This window comes from Chiloscyllium plagiosum, chromosome 25, assembly GCF_004010195.1.
Source record: "Chiloscyllium plagiosum isolate BGI_BamShark_2017 chromosome 25, ASM401019v2, whole genome shotgun sequence".
In the NCBI taxonomy this organism is placed as follows: domain Eukaryota; kingdom Metazoa; phylum Chordata; class Chondrichthyes; order Orectolobiformes; family Hemiscylliidae; genus Chiloscyllium; species Chiloscyllium plagiosum.
Genome location: NC_057734.1, coordinates 6,716,278 through 6,731,508, shown reverse-complemented (window position 1 = coordinate 6,731,508; position 15,231 = coordinate 6,716,278). Strand labels below are relative to the sequence as shown.

The following is a 15,231-nucleotide window of genomic DNA, read 5'->3' as shown; positions in this document are numbered from 1 at the left end:
AAAGGAGACCTTGCTGTAAGTAGATTGAAAATCTGGAAAATCAAATTCTCTTTTCCATCATTTTTCTGATAGCAGCTAACTTGGCTCGGAACCGTTTAAGGTGAAGAATATAGCAGCAAGCATAAACCTCAGTCTAAACTGCTCAATGTTAAATTTCTATATTGACAAGTGTGCATTTATTTAATGTTTGTTTTGAGAGTCGGTAAAATATCTTCCTGTAACTGATGCACTCAGTGCTGGGTGTTCATAAATGCTTACTTTGTATTAAATTCGGATTTTGTTGACCACCATCAGTATAGTTACCAATGCATCACTTTCTCCCAGTGTAGTCACCAATGCATCACTTTCTCTTTTCAACAGAGCTAACTGTTACACAGTTTTGGATATGTTTTATGAAGCAGATCCGAAACCTGGCACCTTTGAACATTAAGTGAAGCATTCAGGGCAATAAAATACAATTGATATTGATAGAAAATGAAGACCTAGTATTAACTGAGACAAAATATGTTTCTAAATTGAGTTAGGACAAATCTGCCTACTATATTTACCTGCATTTCAAATGCAAATGTTTTAAATATGTTGTTTAAACAATCATTTTTATTTCAGTTGTACTGTTATATTATCTTATACTGAGTTGCAATAATATGCAAATTATGAATTCATTAAAAAAATTAGTTGACTTCCTGTTTTTAGAGGTGCCTCTTAATATGATTTTATGTGATACAAGTAACATATGTTTAATTCTTCCTATTTATACTTTTGCAACATCCCTCTTTTCTCATAGCTGAGACTTCTTGCTGAAGACTCCATCTCCATGTTCCCTTTGGAAATGTTGAGTTTATTACACTTGGCACTGTTTAGTTATTGTGTAAAGAAAGCCAAAGTCAGATTAGAAGGAGGAAGTTCGTGTTGTTCCCTTCTCTCAAAAGATTGTTTTGAGGAATAGTGCTTTGCTTACATAAAGCATTGCTTCACAGTTTATTTAGTAGTAGGCAGTTAGTTCCCTGTTTTATTTTATTCTTTTTCCCTCATGGTCCAAGATAGGTATTTTTAATCAACCTGTTCAGAAATGTTATGACACAGCCAAGGTTAGGTGGGATTTGAACCCAGTCCTCTGGCCTACAAGGAGGGTTACCAGCATTGTTTAACAAGAGACCTTCATGGTCCATTGTAGATATGTTATTCAACCTCTTCAGACGTGTTATGATATAGCTCTGGTAGGACTTGAACCCATGTCTTCTGGCAAAAAAAAACCCTAAATGTTCTATCGTGTACTTTCTGTCCTTCACATCTCCCTTTTAAATTCATGCAGATAACTTTGTTACTTCCTTCTGTCAGTGTTTCCCGTAGCTTTCTTTCTGCTGTGATGCCATTCTAATACTCCACACTTGTTTCAACCCCAGATGCAAATTGATGGGTTGTGGGGAAGAACTTTTGAGCAATGTGAGCAAACTGCAGGAATATAGACACAAAAGCAATTAAGACAATCACCGTTTTGTAGCTCTGCTAATGTCATCATTTGGGTCTCTGAGCTTATTGAATAAAGTCACACCCACAGGCAAAAACAGATCATGTATATTTAAAGGAGCCTTTCGGCCAATTGCAGCATTGTCAAATCTGAGTCTTCACTCAAAGTCTGCTGTTATTACCTTGGAACACATAATCCCAATTGCTTGTCTCAGTTGCAACCTGTAGTTTAGCAATCCATGTTCTCTGTACTAAACTGACGGAGAATATGACATCAACGTTAAGATGGCATCTGTTACTATTCATCAACCTTTCACTGACAGTTCTACTATTCCAACAAATCTCTTCCTGCTTGCTCATACACCTTTGTTTGCAGAGGGAATCTTTCTTTGCAAGGAGTTAGAAAATAGAACAGTACAGCAAAGAACAGGCCCTTCAGCCCACGATGTTGTCCCGACCACTGATCCTCATGTATGCACCCTCAAATTTCTGTTAAAAATCACACAACACCTGGTTATAGTCCAACAGGTTTAATTGGAAGCACACTAGCTTTCGGAGCGACGCTCCTTCATCTGGTGATTGGCAATCACCTGGTGAAGGTGCGTTGCTCCGAAAGCTAGTGTACTTCCAATTAAACCTGTTGGACTATAACCTGGTGTTGTCTGATTTCTAACTTTGTACACCCCAGTCCAACACCGGCATCTCCAAATCAAATTTCTGTGACCATATGCATGTCCAGTAGTCTCTTAAATGTCCCCAATGACCTTGCTTCCACAACTGCTGCTGGCAATGCATTCCATGCTCTCTCAACTCTCTGTGTAAAGAACCCGCCTCTGACATCCCCTCTATACTTTCCTCCAACCAGCTTAAAACTATGACCCCTCGTGTTAGTCATTTCTGCCCTGGGAAATAGTCTCTGACTATCGACTCTATCTATGCCTCTCATTATCTTGTATCAAGATATGTAATGTTGGAACAAAACAAAATGGAGGAGAATGTTGCTGCGCTGATACAAAGAGAACAAAGAGACCTAGGTGTGCTGGTACATAGTTCCTTCAAAGTGGAGTCGCAGGTGGGCAGGAAAATGAAGACGGCTTTTGCATCACTTGCCTTCATTTTTCAGTGCACTCAGTTTAGGAGTTGGGATGTCATGTAATGGCTGTACCGGACATTGGTTAGGCCACTTTTGGAATACTGTATTCAATTCTGGTTTCCCTGCTATTGGAAGGATATCATTAAACTTGAAAGGGTTCAGAAAAGATTTAACAGGACATTGCCAGGATTGGAGGGTTTGAGCAATAAGAAGACGCTAGATAGGTTGGGGTGTCGGAGGCTGAAGGAGGAGCTTAAAGAAGTTTATAAAATCATGATGGGCATGGATAAGGTGAATAGCTAAGCTCTTTTTTTCCAGGAGGGAAAATCCAAAACTAGAGGGCATAGGTTTAAGATAAGAGAGGAAATATTTAAAAGGGACCGGAGGGGTAACTTTTCACGCAGAGGGTGGTGTGTGTATGTAATGAGGAAGTGATGGAGGTGGGTACAATTAGAACATTTAAAAGGCATCTGGATGAGTATATGAATAAGAAGGGATATGGTCCAAGTGCTACTAGATCAGTAGAGGATATCTGGTCGGCACAGAAACGTTAGAGTGAAGGTCAATTTCCATGCTCTGTGAGTTGATAGAGGCTTGCTTGACACCAGTTTGGACACAGTTTGGGTCTGTGGTGGATGTGTTGGTGAAGATGACAGCTNATTTGCCTCTCTCCAGTCCTCGGGTACAATTCCAGTGGAGAGCGAGGATGCAAAGATCTTCGCAAGTGGCGAAGCAATCGCATTTTTCGTTTCCCAAAGCAGCCGAGGACAAATCTGATCCGGGCCTGGCGACTTGTCGATCTTAATGTTTGACAAAAGTTTCAGCACATCAGCTTCCTCTATCTCTATCCATTCCAGCATGCACACCTGCTCTTCAAAGGTTTCATTCACTACAAAGTTTGTTTCTTTCGTAAAGACAGAAGCAAAAAACTCATTTAGGGCTTCCCCTACCTCCTCAGACTCCACACACAAATTCCCTATGATATCCCTGATGGGCCCTACTCTTTCTTTGACCATTCTCTTATTCCTCACATAAGTGTAAAATGCCTTTGTGTTCTCTCTAATCCGTTCTGCCAAGCCTTTCTCGTGCCCCCTCCTGGCTCTCCACATACCATTTTTGAGCTCCTTCCTCGCCTGCCTGTAATCCTCTAGAGCTGAGCTTGACCCTAGCTACCTCCACCTTATGTAAGCTACCTTTTTCCTTTTGTTGTTGTTGTTCTCTTATGAATATCATAGTTGCGTGCGGAAAATATCTCAAATGTTTCTGTTTCTGGTCACTTGAAAGCAAGATTTTATAGCCATTTTGATATTGGTGCTGTTGAGTTAGGATTCTAGAAGACTGGTCTTTCATCAGCTTGCTACTGGTCTTCACACCACTAATTCTATCTTTACTGTAGCAGAATGAGTGATTATGTTTTCAAACAACCATTCTCCTAAAATCCAAATGTAAGGAAAGCCGACATCTAAGCAGCTAATGTTCATAGTTTGCAATATATGGTTCAAGCTATGTTTTGAACATTTATTTAGTATTTCTCTGAAAGATTACTGATTATAGTCAATTTGTGTAAATTTGTATGCATACCAAAGAGCCACTTTATGCATGTTCCCTCAAATTATTGCAATCATTCCTGAACATGCAGTATCTCGAATAAACAGCATTGCATTGAACCAAGACCAAACATATCCAGATTGCAATGTTTTGCTATATAATTCCTAGAATACTGTGAGCATGTTACTTAGGTCTGTGTACTTACTTCTAATTCTACTTTATAATATTTTCAGATGTCATATACAAAAGATGTGCGAATTTCGAAAGCTGAAAAGGTCTTCAGTACACAAAGGGTTAATCCTCCAACCAAACAAGTGAATATCCTTTTTTTATTTGTTTTTCTCATTGTGTAGGGCATTTAACTTTGGAGGACAATTAAAAGCATGTTTCAAGGTTATTTTTACCATGTGCAACAGTATCATTAGAAACTTACAGCATAAATAATTACAAAACTGCTGCTGTGCATCGCAAAATATATTGAAAAACTACCAAATAAAGATTTTGTCCAAAAGATTGAATCATTATTCTCAATCGTATGATGATTCCTTTGTTTCTGTGCTATCTGTATCTGGGGAAAAGTTAAAATAAATGTAGCATAAGATTTGAGTTGCTTCCTTAAAGCAATACATTAGAAACTGTTAAACGATTCACCAGTGCTGTCAAAAAGCTCCTTGAAACTATCATCTATATTTTATATTAACATTTGGGGAAGTGGGGGGGAGCCATTAGGTTTATTTCTGGGACCGTGGCTAATTCAAGAACAAACCAACAAACTGAAGATATTTCTAAAATATCTTTGGTTATTCTTTAAATAGAAGTACTCTTTCCATTTGACAAAAGCAAAGTTGTAGCACAGTATTCCAGGGGGTAGTGGGGAAAATGGCAACTTAATTTATTTTCCCCTTTTCCTGTTAATTGACGAGCAAGCTTTTCTCTTCAAATGAATGGTGGCTCTGTTTGGGCTCTGTGAATGCTTTGTTGCACTCTTTGTAAAGTTTTCAAGCCCCAATATCAGTGCACAAAACCAACAGTGTCTGCTCCCAAAATCTGTTTTTTTTTATTATTTCTTTCTTTATGGGGTAATTGGAATTTAGCAGCATATTAAGAGTCTGATAAGTGACATTTGAGTTTTGTTGTTTTGACCTAAGGAAAGCAGGGAACATTTTTGCCTTCTCTTATTTGTCATACTAATTCCTTTGATGTTTGTATTGCTCGAGAATTCTATATACAGCCATGCACAATGGTTAAGAGGTTTTGCTGTTTCTTGACCTGTCAGCTTAAGAACTTGCCGTTTTTAGTAAATTGAATGGATCTCCTTCATTATCATTTAAATGAGCCTTGTATCCTTCCAAATGCTGAAATTTGAATGTGGTTGTAAAGCTGTGATAATTTGAAATATTCATTCCCTCAAGGGTAACGTTTCAGAGGCACTGAATGCCATTGTTACTGGTTCTCATATTTTTCGGGTGAGATGGGAAAATAGACTGGTAATTGTCCACTGAGCCTCTAGAATTGGTGCTCCAGTTAGTCAAGATATTGGCTCTAATTGTCACGAGGGGGTTGCTGATGAATCATGGTGTATGCATACAGCAGCCAGGTCCAAATTGAGTGATATAGCCAGAGCAATGTGCAAATTGGCAATTATTAGCACAGCAGAAAGGCTGGCAGGTGTAGAATGCCTTCTGAGCTTTTGATTGAAATAGGAAATAGCAAAATTTCTGTGATGAAGACTAGCTGATTGGGGCTGATGAAGCAAGTAAGGCTCGCTAGCTCAGAAACCTGACTAAAGTGGAGGTAAACCGATTATTGGAATATTTGATTAAATTCTGGTTACAGCACTGGTCAATTATTAGTTTCATAGCTGAATACTTTTTCCGCTGGCACATCTTTACTAAAGAGCCAATGATTAGGACCTATTTTATGATAGAAAATGTTTCTTCAACAGTTTCTCTGCTGTTTTTGTGTCATTCACAATAATGCGTATCCGTTTACCATCAAACAGATGGTCACTGTTGGCTGATGTCCATTGGATTTATGATGGCATGTGTACTTTATACGAGACTGTTTTGATACAAAAGCCAAGGTAGTGGAAATAAACAGATTCCAGAATATTTTGTAAATTGCTCCATATTGCCAGCATCTACGTTTCCTTCCATAAATTCTGATTAAAAGGTTTCTGTAAATGTTGCCACAGAAAGTATCTGAAAGACCTGTATTTGCAATGTGCTTTTGTGATCTCACATGTTCTAAGGTTTTCCACAACTTATTTGCTTCCTTGTTTCACGGATGTGAGCAGTACCATCAAGGCCAGCATTTGTTGCCTATTTCTAATTGGCCTTGAGTAGAAAGGTTGCTCGGCAGTGACGAGTCAACCACATTATGATGGGTGTCATATCTAGACCAGATTGTGGGTAAGAATGACAAATTTCTTTTTGGACATCAGTGAGCCAGATGATAGTTGTCATGATCATCATTATTGAGACACATTCCAGATTTATTAATTGAAATTAAGTTCCACCAGCTGTTCTGCAGGGATTTGAGCCCACCTCTCCAGAGCATAAGCCAGGACTGTTGAATTGATAGTCCAATGATATTACAGCTGCAATCTATCCCCTTTGCATAATGAAGTACATTTGAAAGATAGGCGCTATGTACTGTAGATGATGCAACAACCAATTTGCGTACAGCAAACTCCCACAAATAGAAGCATGATAATAGCATGAATAACTATTGTAAAGATGTTGATTCAGGGATAACTGTTGGCCAGGACACTGGAGATAACTTCCCCTACTCTTCAAAGTATTGTCAGTGGGATATTTACATCCATCAGAGAACGCACACTTGAAGTCCTATCTGAACGATGGCATCTCTGACAATAGAACACTCCTTCAGTACTTTACTTGATGTCAGTTCAGATTCGTATGCTTGGTTCTGTGGAGTGGAACTTGAACCCACAACCTTCTAACTCAGAGGGGAAGCACTACCACCTGAGTCATAGCTTGCACACTTTGTTTGCCACCAATGTTGTCCTTTTGTGATCTGGGGATGCTGATACTTTCTGAGGTACCATTTCACAGGTACTAGTATCTCTCTCTAGTAGTTTAGGAAGTGAGCATTCACCCTGGTTGACATTGCACCTGAATCCAATACTTTCCTTACCCAAACGTCTCTCACTCACTTCTCAGAAATGAATTGCTCTTCATTATATCCACTCCCTCCTACAAGTTGACAGTCCAGTGCTGTAGTAACAGCTAACCTGGCATAGATCAGCAGTTGAACCTGGGAACTTCTTGCTCGTGTTGGCCATTAATGCACCACCTGGTACAGTTATCCCCTCAGCCACTCGGTTTTGTTTTAAGGAATGCAAAATTCCTTTCCATTTCAGATATCTGTTATATCATTTTACAAAGAACATTTATGTAGCAAATTATTATTGAAGGAAAGTAGGTCAAGCAGCACTGTTAGAAACTATATGTGATGTATTAAATAAACAATATATTGCACTATGCGGAAATTCAGGACGTTCAAACTTATGGTTCTTCATAAAAATATCAGCATCTCTCTGAACTCTATATCTCAGCACTTTGATTATTCATTTCTTATTTAAGTGTGTCAGTTCAGGCAAAATGGTAAATGTACTATCCAAAAACAAACCGACCTGATAAAAATGTAAAAATATAGGGAAAGATTTGCAACCAACCTATTACCAGAAAATGTATATAATCATTTCCACTATTATCCTGTAGGCCTGTACTTGTCGTAAGGTGTTAAAAGGCCTGTTACTGGGTATGAAGAATGTAATGGGCATTCGGTGCAAACCTAATGTATGTTCCTCCTTTATTTTTCCTCCCACAGAGTTCTGCTCATTCGTTTTCAGGACGAGGATACTCTGTAAGTTATTTCAAACCTTTGAATATTATACATCAATTCTCTTGGGTATCTGTGCTGTGTATCAGAACTAATTGTTTCGGAGCTATATTTTAAAGTATACATACACACACACATAACCACTTACACAAGGTAATGAATTGAATAAATGTCCTTTTAGCCTGGCATTTCATTACATGACAAAGATAATATTTGTTCCTGCTTGGTTTGTAAATGTCCTTTAATGATGAAAAGAGCTGGATTTAGTCACACTTTGTATGTTTTCATTGTTCTTCTCAATCCTTTTCCCAGCGTAGCAGATGTTTGAATTTCAGCTATTTGTATATTGTGGGCCTTTTGTTTTGATGTTTCATTTCTCTTCCTGGAATCTTGGATTTATAGGGCTATTACTGATTCAAGGAAACCCTGTTTAAACATAAGAAATGATGGACATGTGTTCATGATTCCTGCATCTTGTTTTTATTCTCAGCTTGTGAGAGATTGTGGCAAAGGCATACTTATTGCCAATGTGTAGTTATTGCAAGAAAGTAAAAGTGAGATATTTTCCTTCCCAGTTCACTTGATCAACATGGTGGTATCTGACAATGTAGCACTTCTTCAGTACTTCACTGGAGTGTCACTTCAGATTCAGATGTTTGGTTCTCTGGGATGGGACTTGACCCCACAATCATTTGATTCAGAAGGGAGAGAACAGATAGCACGTACAGATTTCTAAGGGCCATTGAACTGCTCGTATTTTTGTTTTTAAAAATCAAAGAACTGGGGTGCTGGAAACCAGGAACAAAATTAGAAATTACTGGAAGACTCAGCAGATCTGACAGCATCTGTGGAGAGAAAGGCAGAGTTATCGTTTCAGGTCCAGTGACCCTTTCTCTGAACACTGCTAGTGTTAGTTGAGTTGGCTGGACAGTTGTGATGCAGAATGATGCCAACAGCATGGGTTCAATTCCTGCACCACCTGACCTTACCATGAAGAATTTTCTCCTCAACTCCTCCCTTCGCCTTAGGCTTGGTGACTCTATGGTTAAACCATCACCAGTCATCTCTCTCTCTCCCTATGATCTGGGTTTATGATGACTTTACGTTTTTATAATTTACCAGTGTTGAAATCCAGCATCATTTTCATTATTCTTGCTCTCCAGTCAGAAGATTTTTGGGAATGCAGTTTCGAACTGGAATTTTTCCTTGTCAATAGTTGTTTGGAAATTTGCCTATTAAATCAGCATTAGCTATTTCATGTAAAATTGTGGGTGATGGTCTGATTGCACCATGGAATGAAGCAGAGATGGGCTACTTGTGTGTGCAACCTTTTATTTTACAAGTTGAGGCTCTGCAGGGACAAGCCTGCTTGTGTTTCTGAATTATTTCTCTGATTAGCATTTTATAATCATTGATTAAAATTTGCTGTTTTCATAGAATGATAATGGTGTGTTTCAATGAATTTTGTTTTTATAATTCTGCAAAATGGCAAACAATAACTCCACTGCATCTGGAACCTATCTGTTTGTTTTATAGGGATTGTTAAATTCCATTTGGTTGATGTTGGATGTAAAATCTCTGGAGTGTGTATTTCTTTGTGATTTGGCACAAGCTAGGGTCTACAGGAAAATAGGATGTATTGCAATGAGATGCTGATATAGTGACAACAGTGGATGTGGCACTGCTTGGTGAAGTAAGAAACAACTGGGTAATTAATAGACTAAATTCTGACTTCATTCTTCCTTTGCTTGATTTCACCTAAAATTTACAATTATTATTCAAATACACAACACAAAAGCTTGAATTTCCATGATGTTCCAAGTAAAATGTGTTATAGTTCAGTAATGTCTTAACCTTTAAAAATTCAAGCACTGCTCCAGCTTCCATTTGGCAGACTTTGCACATTCGAGAGTGTTGAGCTGGAAAAGCACTGCAAGTCAGGCAGCATCTGAGGAGCAGGAGAGTCGATGTTTCAGGCAAAAGCCCTTCAATAGGACAGTTTGTACACTGCTGAATCTTGGACTGTATGGACAGTTCATTTACCTGCTGTCTAATTCTTCCATCTGCACAGAAAAAAGGATTAGAAACTTAATGTAGCCAAAGAAATGTTCACTGTCAGGAAAGTTAGCAACTTGGTTTCTTGGTTCTAAGGCATCATCCATTATTTTGGGAGAATAACCTTTTCCTGTCAATATTCTTGATATTCTGGCAAATTGGAATTATTTTTCCACAAATTGTTTTCATTTTCCTCCATTTTACTGCTTCATTTGATAGTGGTTGATGGAACAAATCACTCTGATGGTTTAGGCATCAAACATATAATGTGTGTTACTAGATTTTATGTCTATGATTTCAATTAATAGGATTAGATACCAGATGTTAGCTTTGATTTCTCTTCAGGGGTGATGGCTTCAATCTATAGTTTCAAAGCAAAGTTTCATTTTCCATAGATAACCCATCGTCTGATTCGCAGAGGACGCGAGTGTGTTTTAGCCACAAAAATGTAGAGTTCTGATCTAGTAATCATTCAGTCTATTCTGCTAATAACACAGCAGTTGTGTTCTTGTATGACCTAATGTTATGGAAAATAGCACAACAAATAACGGGACCTATGGGAAAAATAGGGTTAGGGGCAAACCACCAAAAATATCAGTAAACATTGAAACAAAACTGGCAGTTAGCCTAACGCAAACAATAGCACAGTCTAAGTAAATGTAAAAATCATATATTTTAATGAAATAACACAATAACTTTAACACTCTAATGGGTTTCTGAACTTGCTGAGTTACAGTATTATATTAAAATGGGGGCTGAAAGTCATCATCAGCATCATCATTACTTACAGGTGCAGTTCTGTGTGTAGGGTTATGACGAAAGAAAATATTTAATCCAGAAGTGAATTGATGTGGTTCATTGTCCTCAGACTGTTTCTTGGGGGTTGGATTCAAAAAGGCATCTAGTTTTTGTTGCTTTGCCATCTTTCTCCTTTCATTAAGAAGCTGTTCATGGGGTGCCAGATAAGACTTTCTGCCACAAACTGCTATCCTACTGCAATCTTCATTGTAGTCATTGTCTTCTAAGAGCTGCAACTGCTTCTCGACTTCCTTCAGGATAGAAGACAAAAGAGAAGTGGAAAGTTCTCGTGATGCTATGTCCTGGACTTCATTGTCTTCATCTCGAGCTTCAATTTCCCCCGTAGCAACAAATTATTGTAGTCAGTCTCCACTTCTTCAAATCTAACTTGATTCATAAGAGCGACACAATGTTCTTTGATTGCTGGAAGCTTCTCTGATGGTTCAAAGCCTTTAAAATCGTGAAAATCTGGGAGAAACATCAACCAAATTGCATGCAAGCAGTCCTTACTGATATCATCCCAGGCCTCTACAATGATGTCAATAGCATTCTTCATGCGTTTTGAGAAGATTTATAGCTCAGTTTGAGGTTCTGGGTGTAAGTTTGCTCGCTGAGCTGGAAGGTTTGTTTTCAGATGTTTCATCAACATACTAGGTAACATCACTGAGCCTCTGGATGAAGCATTGGTGGTATGGCCTGCTTTCTATTTGTGTTTAGGTTTCCTTGAGTTGGTGATGTTATTCCTGCAGTGACATCATTTCTGGTGGTCATGTCATATCCGGCTCCTTTTCTCAGAGGGTGGTAAATGGGATCCGAGTCGATGTGTTTGTTGATAGAGTTCGGGTTGGAATGCCATGCTTCTAGGAATTCTCGTGCGTGTCTCTGTTAGGCTTGTCCTAGGATGGATGTGGTGTCCTTCCTCATCTGTATGTAAGGATACTAGCACGGGTGGATCATGTCTTTTTGTGGCTAGTTGATGTTCAACAAGAAAAACTAATGTAATTTACAAAATACCTTGCAAGAACTGTAACACACACTACATTGGGCAAACAGGCAGAAAACTAGCCACCAGGATACATGAATATCAACTAGCCACAAAAAGACATGACCCACTCTCATTAGTATCCTTACATACAGATGAGGAAGGACACTACATCCATCCTAGGACTAGCCAGATAGAGACACACACAAGAGTTCCTAGAAGCATGGCATTCCAACCTGAATTTTATCAGCAAACACATTGACTTGGATCCCATTTACTACCCCCTGAGAAAAAAAAAACAGGAAATGATGTCACCAACCCAAGGCAACCTAAACAACAAATAGAAAATGGACCATACCACCAGTGCTTCATCCGGAGGCTCACTGATGAAGTTATCTAGTATGGTGACAAAATGTCTGAAAACAAACCTACATCCAGCATTCTTAATACTAAAGCACTTCCAAAATTGAAGAACACTGTCCTCATTATCCCCCTCAGTAGCTGCAATCAGCTTCCTAAATGTGTGCCTGAAATAATAAGCTTTAAAAGCTGCAAGGCACACAGGTTCATGGCTTGAATCAGTGAGATTGTGTTTGAAGGTAAAAATAGCACTTTGATGTTTTCAGAAAGCTCAACAATGGCATAAGGACGGCTTGGTGCATTGTCCAGAATGAGGAGAATCTCCAAATCTAAAGCTTCCCTGCAATAATTTCTAAAAAACATCCTCGAAAACATCAACAATAAGGACAGAAAAACTTTGCCCGTCATTCAACCTGTTTTGCTTGACTTTAAGTAAACAACTAGAGTGGACTTAAGGAAACCAGGGATGGAATCGCACAATAGCCAATTGGAGTTGACGTTTTAAAACAATCGTTCCCCAATTCACCAATCACGCTACAGCCAAATCGTGTTGACGAAACATATGTCATGGGAGAACTACCTGCATTTGTAAACACAGGTGGCGTTTTTAGTGCTATTCAATTAATAACAGCCAATTAACACAAACAGGCATAATCATGACTCCACAAAAATGGCAGTAGCAAACTCAATGCTCCTACCTTGAAGTACTGGATTTAGTCTCTTAAACGTTGCTTACGGGGATCATGAGCTGGGATTGGTAAATTAAATACATTTTACAAATGTTGAACTTCGAATTGCTGAATAAAGTGTTTGATGTTGAAAGCTATTAGCCCCCAACCTCAATATATCATTGAGTGCATGGTAACAGCTTCAGTTTTTTCACTCTAAACACCTTTTGTAAGCTGCACGGAGCAGGTGACAGAGTCATAGAGATGTACAGCATGGAAACAGACCCTTCAGTTCAACTTGTCCATGCCGACAAGATATCCCAACCCAATCTAGTACCACCTACCAACACCTGGCCCATATCCCCCCAAGCCCTTCCTATTCATATACTCTTCCAGATGCCTTTTAATGTTGCAATTGTACTAGCCTCCACCACATCCTCTGGCAGCTTATTCCATACACGCACCACCCTCTGTGTGAAAACATTGCCCCTTAGATCCCTTTTATATGTTTCCCCTCTCACCCTAAGCCGATGCCCTCTAGTTCTGGATTCCCCCACCCCTGGGAAAAGACTTTGTCTATTTATCCTATCCCAGCCCCTCATGATTTTATAAACCTCTATAAGGTCACCCCTCAGCCTCTGATGCTCCAGGGAAAACAGCCCTAGCCTATTCAACCTCCCCCTATAACTCAAATCCAACCCTGCCAACATCCTTGTAAATCTTTTCTGAACCCTTTCAAGTTTCACAATACCTTTCCGATAGGAAGGAGACCAGAATTGCACGGAATGTTCCAACAGTTGCCTAACCGATGTCCTGTATAGCTGCAACATGACCTCCCAACTCTTGTACTCAATACTCTGACCAATAAAGGAAAGCATACTATACGCCTTCTTCACTATCCTATCTACCTGCGACTCCACTTTCAAGGAGCTATGAACCTGCACTCCAAGGTCTCTTTGTTCAGCAACACTCCCTGGGACCTTACTGTTAAATGTATAAGTCCTGCTAAGATTAGCTTTTGCAAAATGAAGCACTTCACATTTATCTAAATTAAACTCCATCTGCCACGTCTCAGCCCATTTGAGCATATCACTCTACTAAAGGCCATTTTTGCTTCTTTCAGTATGCAGACCCAGAAAATAGCACTGTCTTATTCCTCTACAAAGCACTGCTTAAGTTAAATTAATATGGCTTATATTTTAAGTTTCATCGAGACGTTTTGCAATAAATCATAGAATCAAAAAAGAACCCACTCTTCTCACTATTGCAGACTTACTATAAGGCCACGTTAAACTATTTACTTATGCACTTATCTGTTTCTGTGCAGGCTGCACAGAACCTCTCCCAAACAGGCTGCACCAAGATCAGTTGTGAATTTCACTGTTTGTTAATTTTCCCAGATGCACTCCAATGTCACTGCAGTGTTAGCAACGTGGGTCTCTCTCTCTCGACTCCCCCCACCCCCACCCCCACCCCCCCCCCCCCACCCCACACTGACCTCACCATGTGCTTCCTTTGTCTGTTCCGTTGTTTTGACTTTGTTTTTCACCACAGTTCCAAAACAATGCAACAGCATACGAAACAGTAATTCCTGCTCCTGGAATTCGAGGAAATCACCCCCAATGCCTAAAATACCTCAAAAAAGAAGCAGCTGTTACAGCCAGAAAGTTTTCCCATCCTCTATCTTGGATTACCCAGAATCCTTCACATAAAGTCTAAATCCTTTTCTGAAGAAGAGGACAAATTATAGCATTAGTTTGCACCAACTGAGTAACATTTTATATAGCCTGAAGAGTAGTAGAATTTGAAGGAGGTACCATGAGTTTTCTGTCACAGATATTTTACTGGGTGGGATAGGTTGTTGTGGGATCACGGACATCTAGGAGAGATGAGGATTGACATTTCCCTTCAATTGCTGCCATTTGCTTGAACTGAGATATTAGATAATGCAGAATGCTCTTAATTGGATTTGAGTTGAATTCAGCATTTCCAAAAATGATATTATGATGATATAATTAGCATAGCATTGAACATGTGACATAAATATGCTTTCCTATTTGTATATAAATAAGTAAGTTAGACTTCAACTTTGATAACACCCATAAGATCCCTAAGGTTCCCCCTTTGTGACAAATTACTGCCTTTTGATTGTTATCAGCACATCAGCATTATCTGCATCTTGCGTTTGACTTATGCTGCTGGTCCTGCAAATGCAAGGGTTTTTTTTTCATTGTTCTTGTGTGACTTGCTGAAAGATACCATGATGTCTGGTATAAAGGCAGAAGTAATTTCTGCTTGAAAGTTTGTGTGCGTGCATTTACAAAGTTAGGGAAATGCTTTTTCTGAGGTTGATGTGTTCAAAGGAGGCAGAACTTGTAAATCAAAGTCATATC

The 15,231-nt window shown here is 39.1% G+C and overlaps 1 protein-coding gene across 11 annotated transcripts in view; it reads left to right on the top strand.

Annotated features, from left to right (window-relative positions):
• fbrsl1 (fibrosin-like 1) overlaps window positions 1-15,231 on the top strand; it is a 1,010,193-nt gene that overhangs the window by 529,461 nt on the left and 465,501 nt on the right. For 10 of the 11 annotated variants that reach the window (XM_043715446.1, XM_043715449.1, XM_043715445.1 and 7 more), the window contains 2 exons: window positions 4,342-4,422; window positions 7,964-7,999. In XM_043715446.1, the coding sequence (XP_043571381.1) occupies window positions 4,342-4,422; window positions 7,964-7,999 (117 nt within the window). The remainder of the gene's footprint in view (window positions 1-4,341; window positions 4,423-7,963; window positions 8,000-15,231) is intronic. The other variant, XM_043715451.1, reaches the window with a different exon arrangement.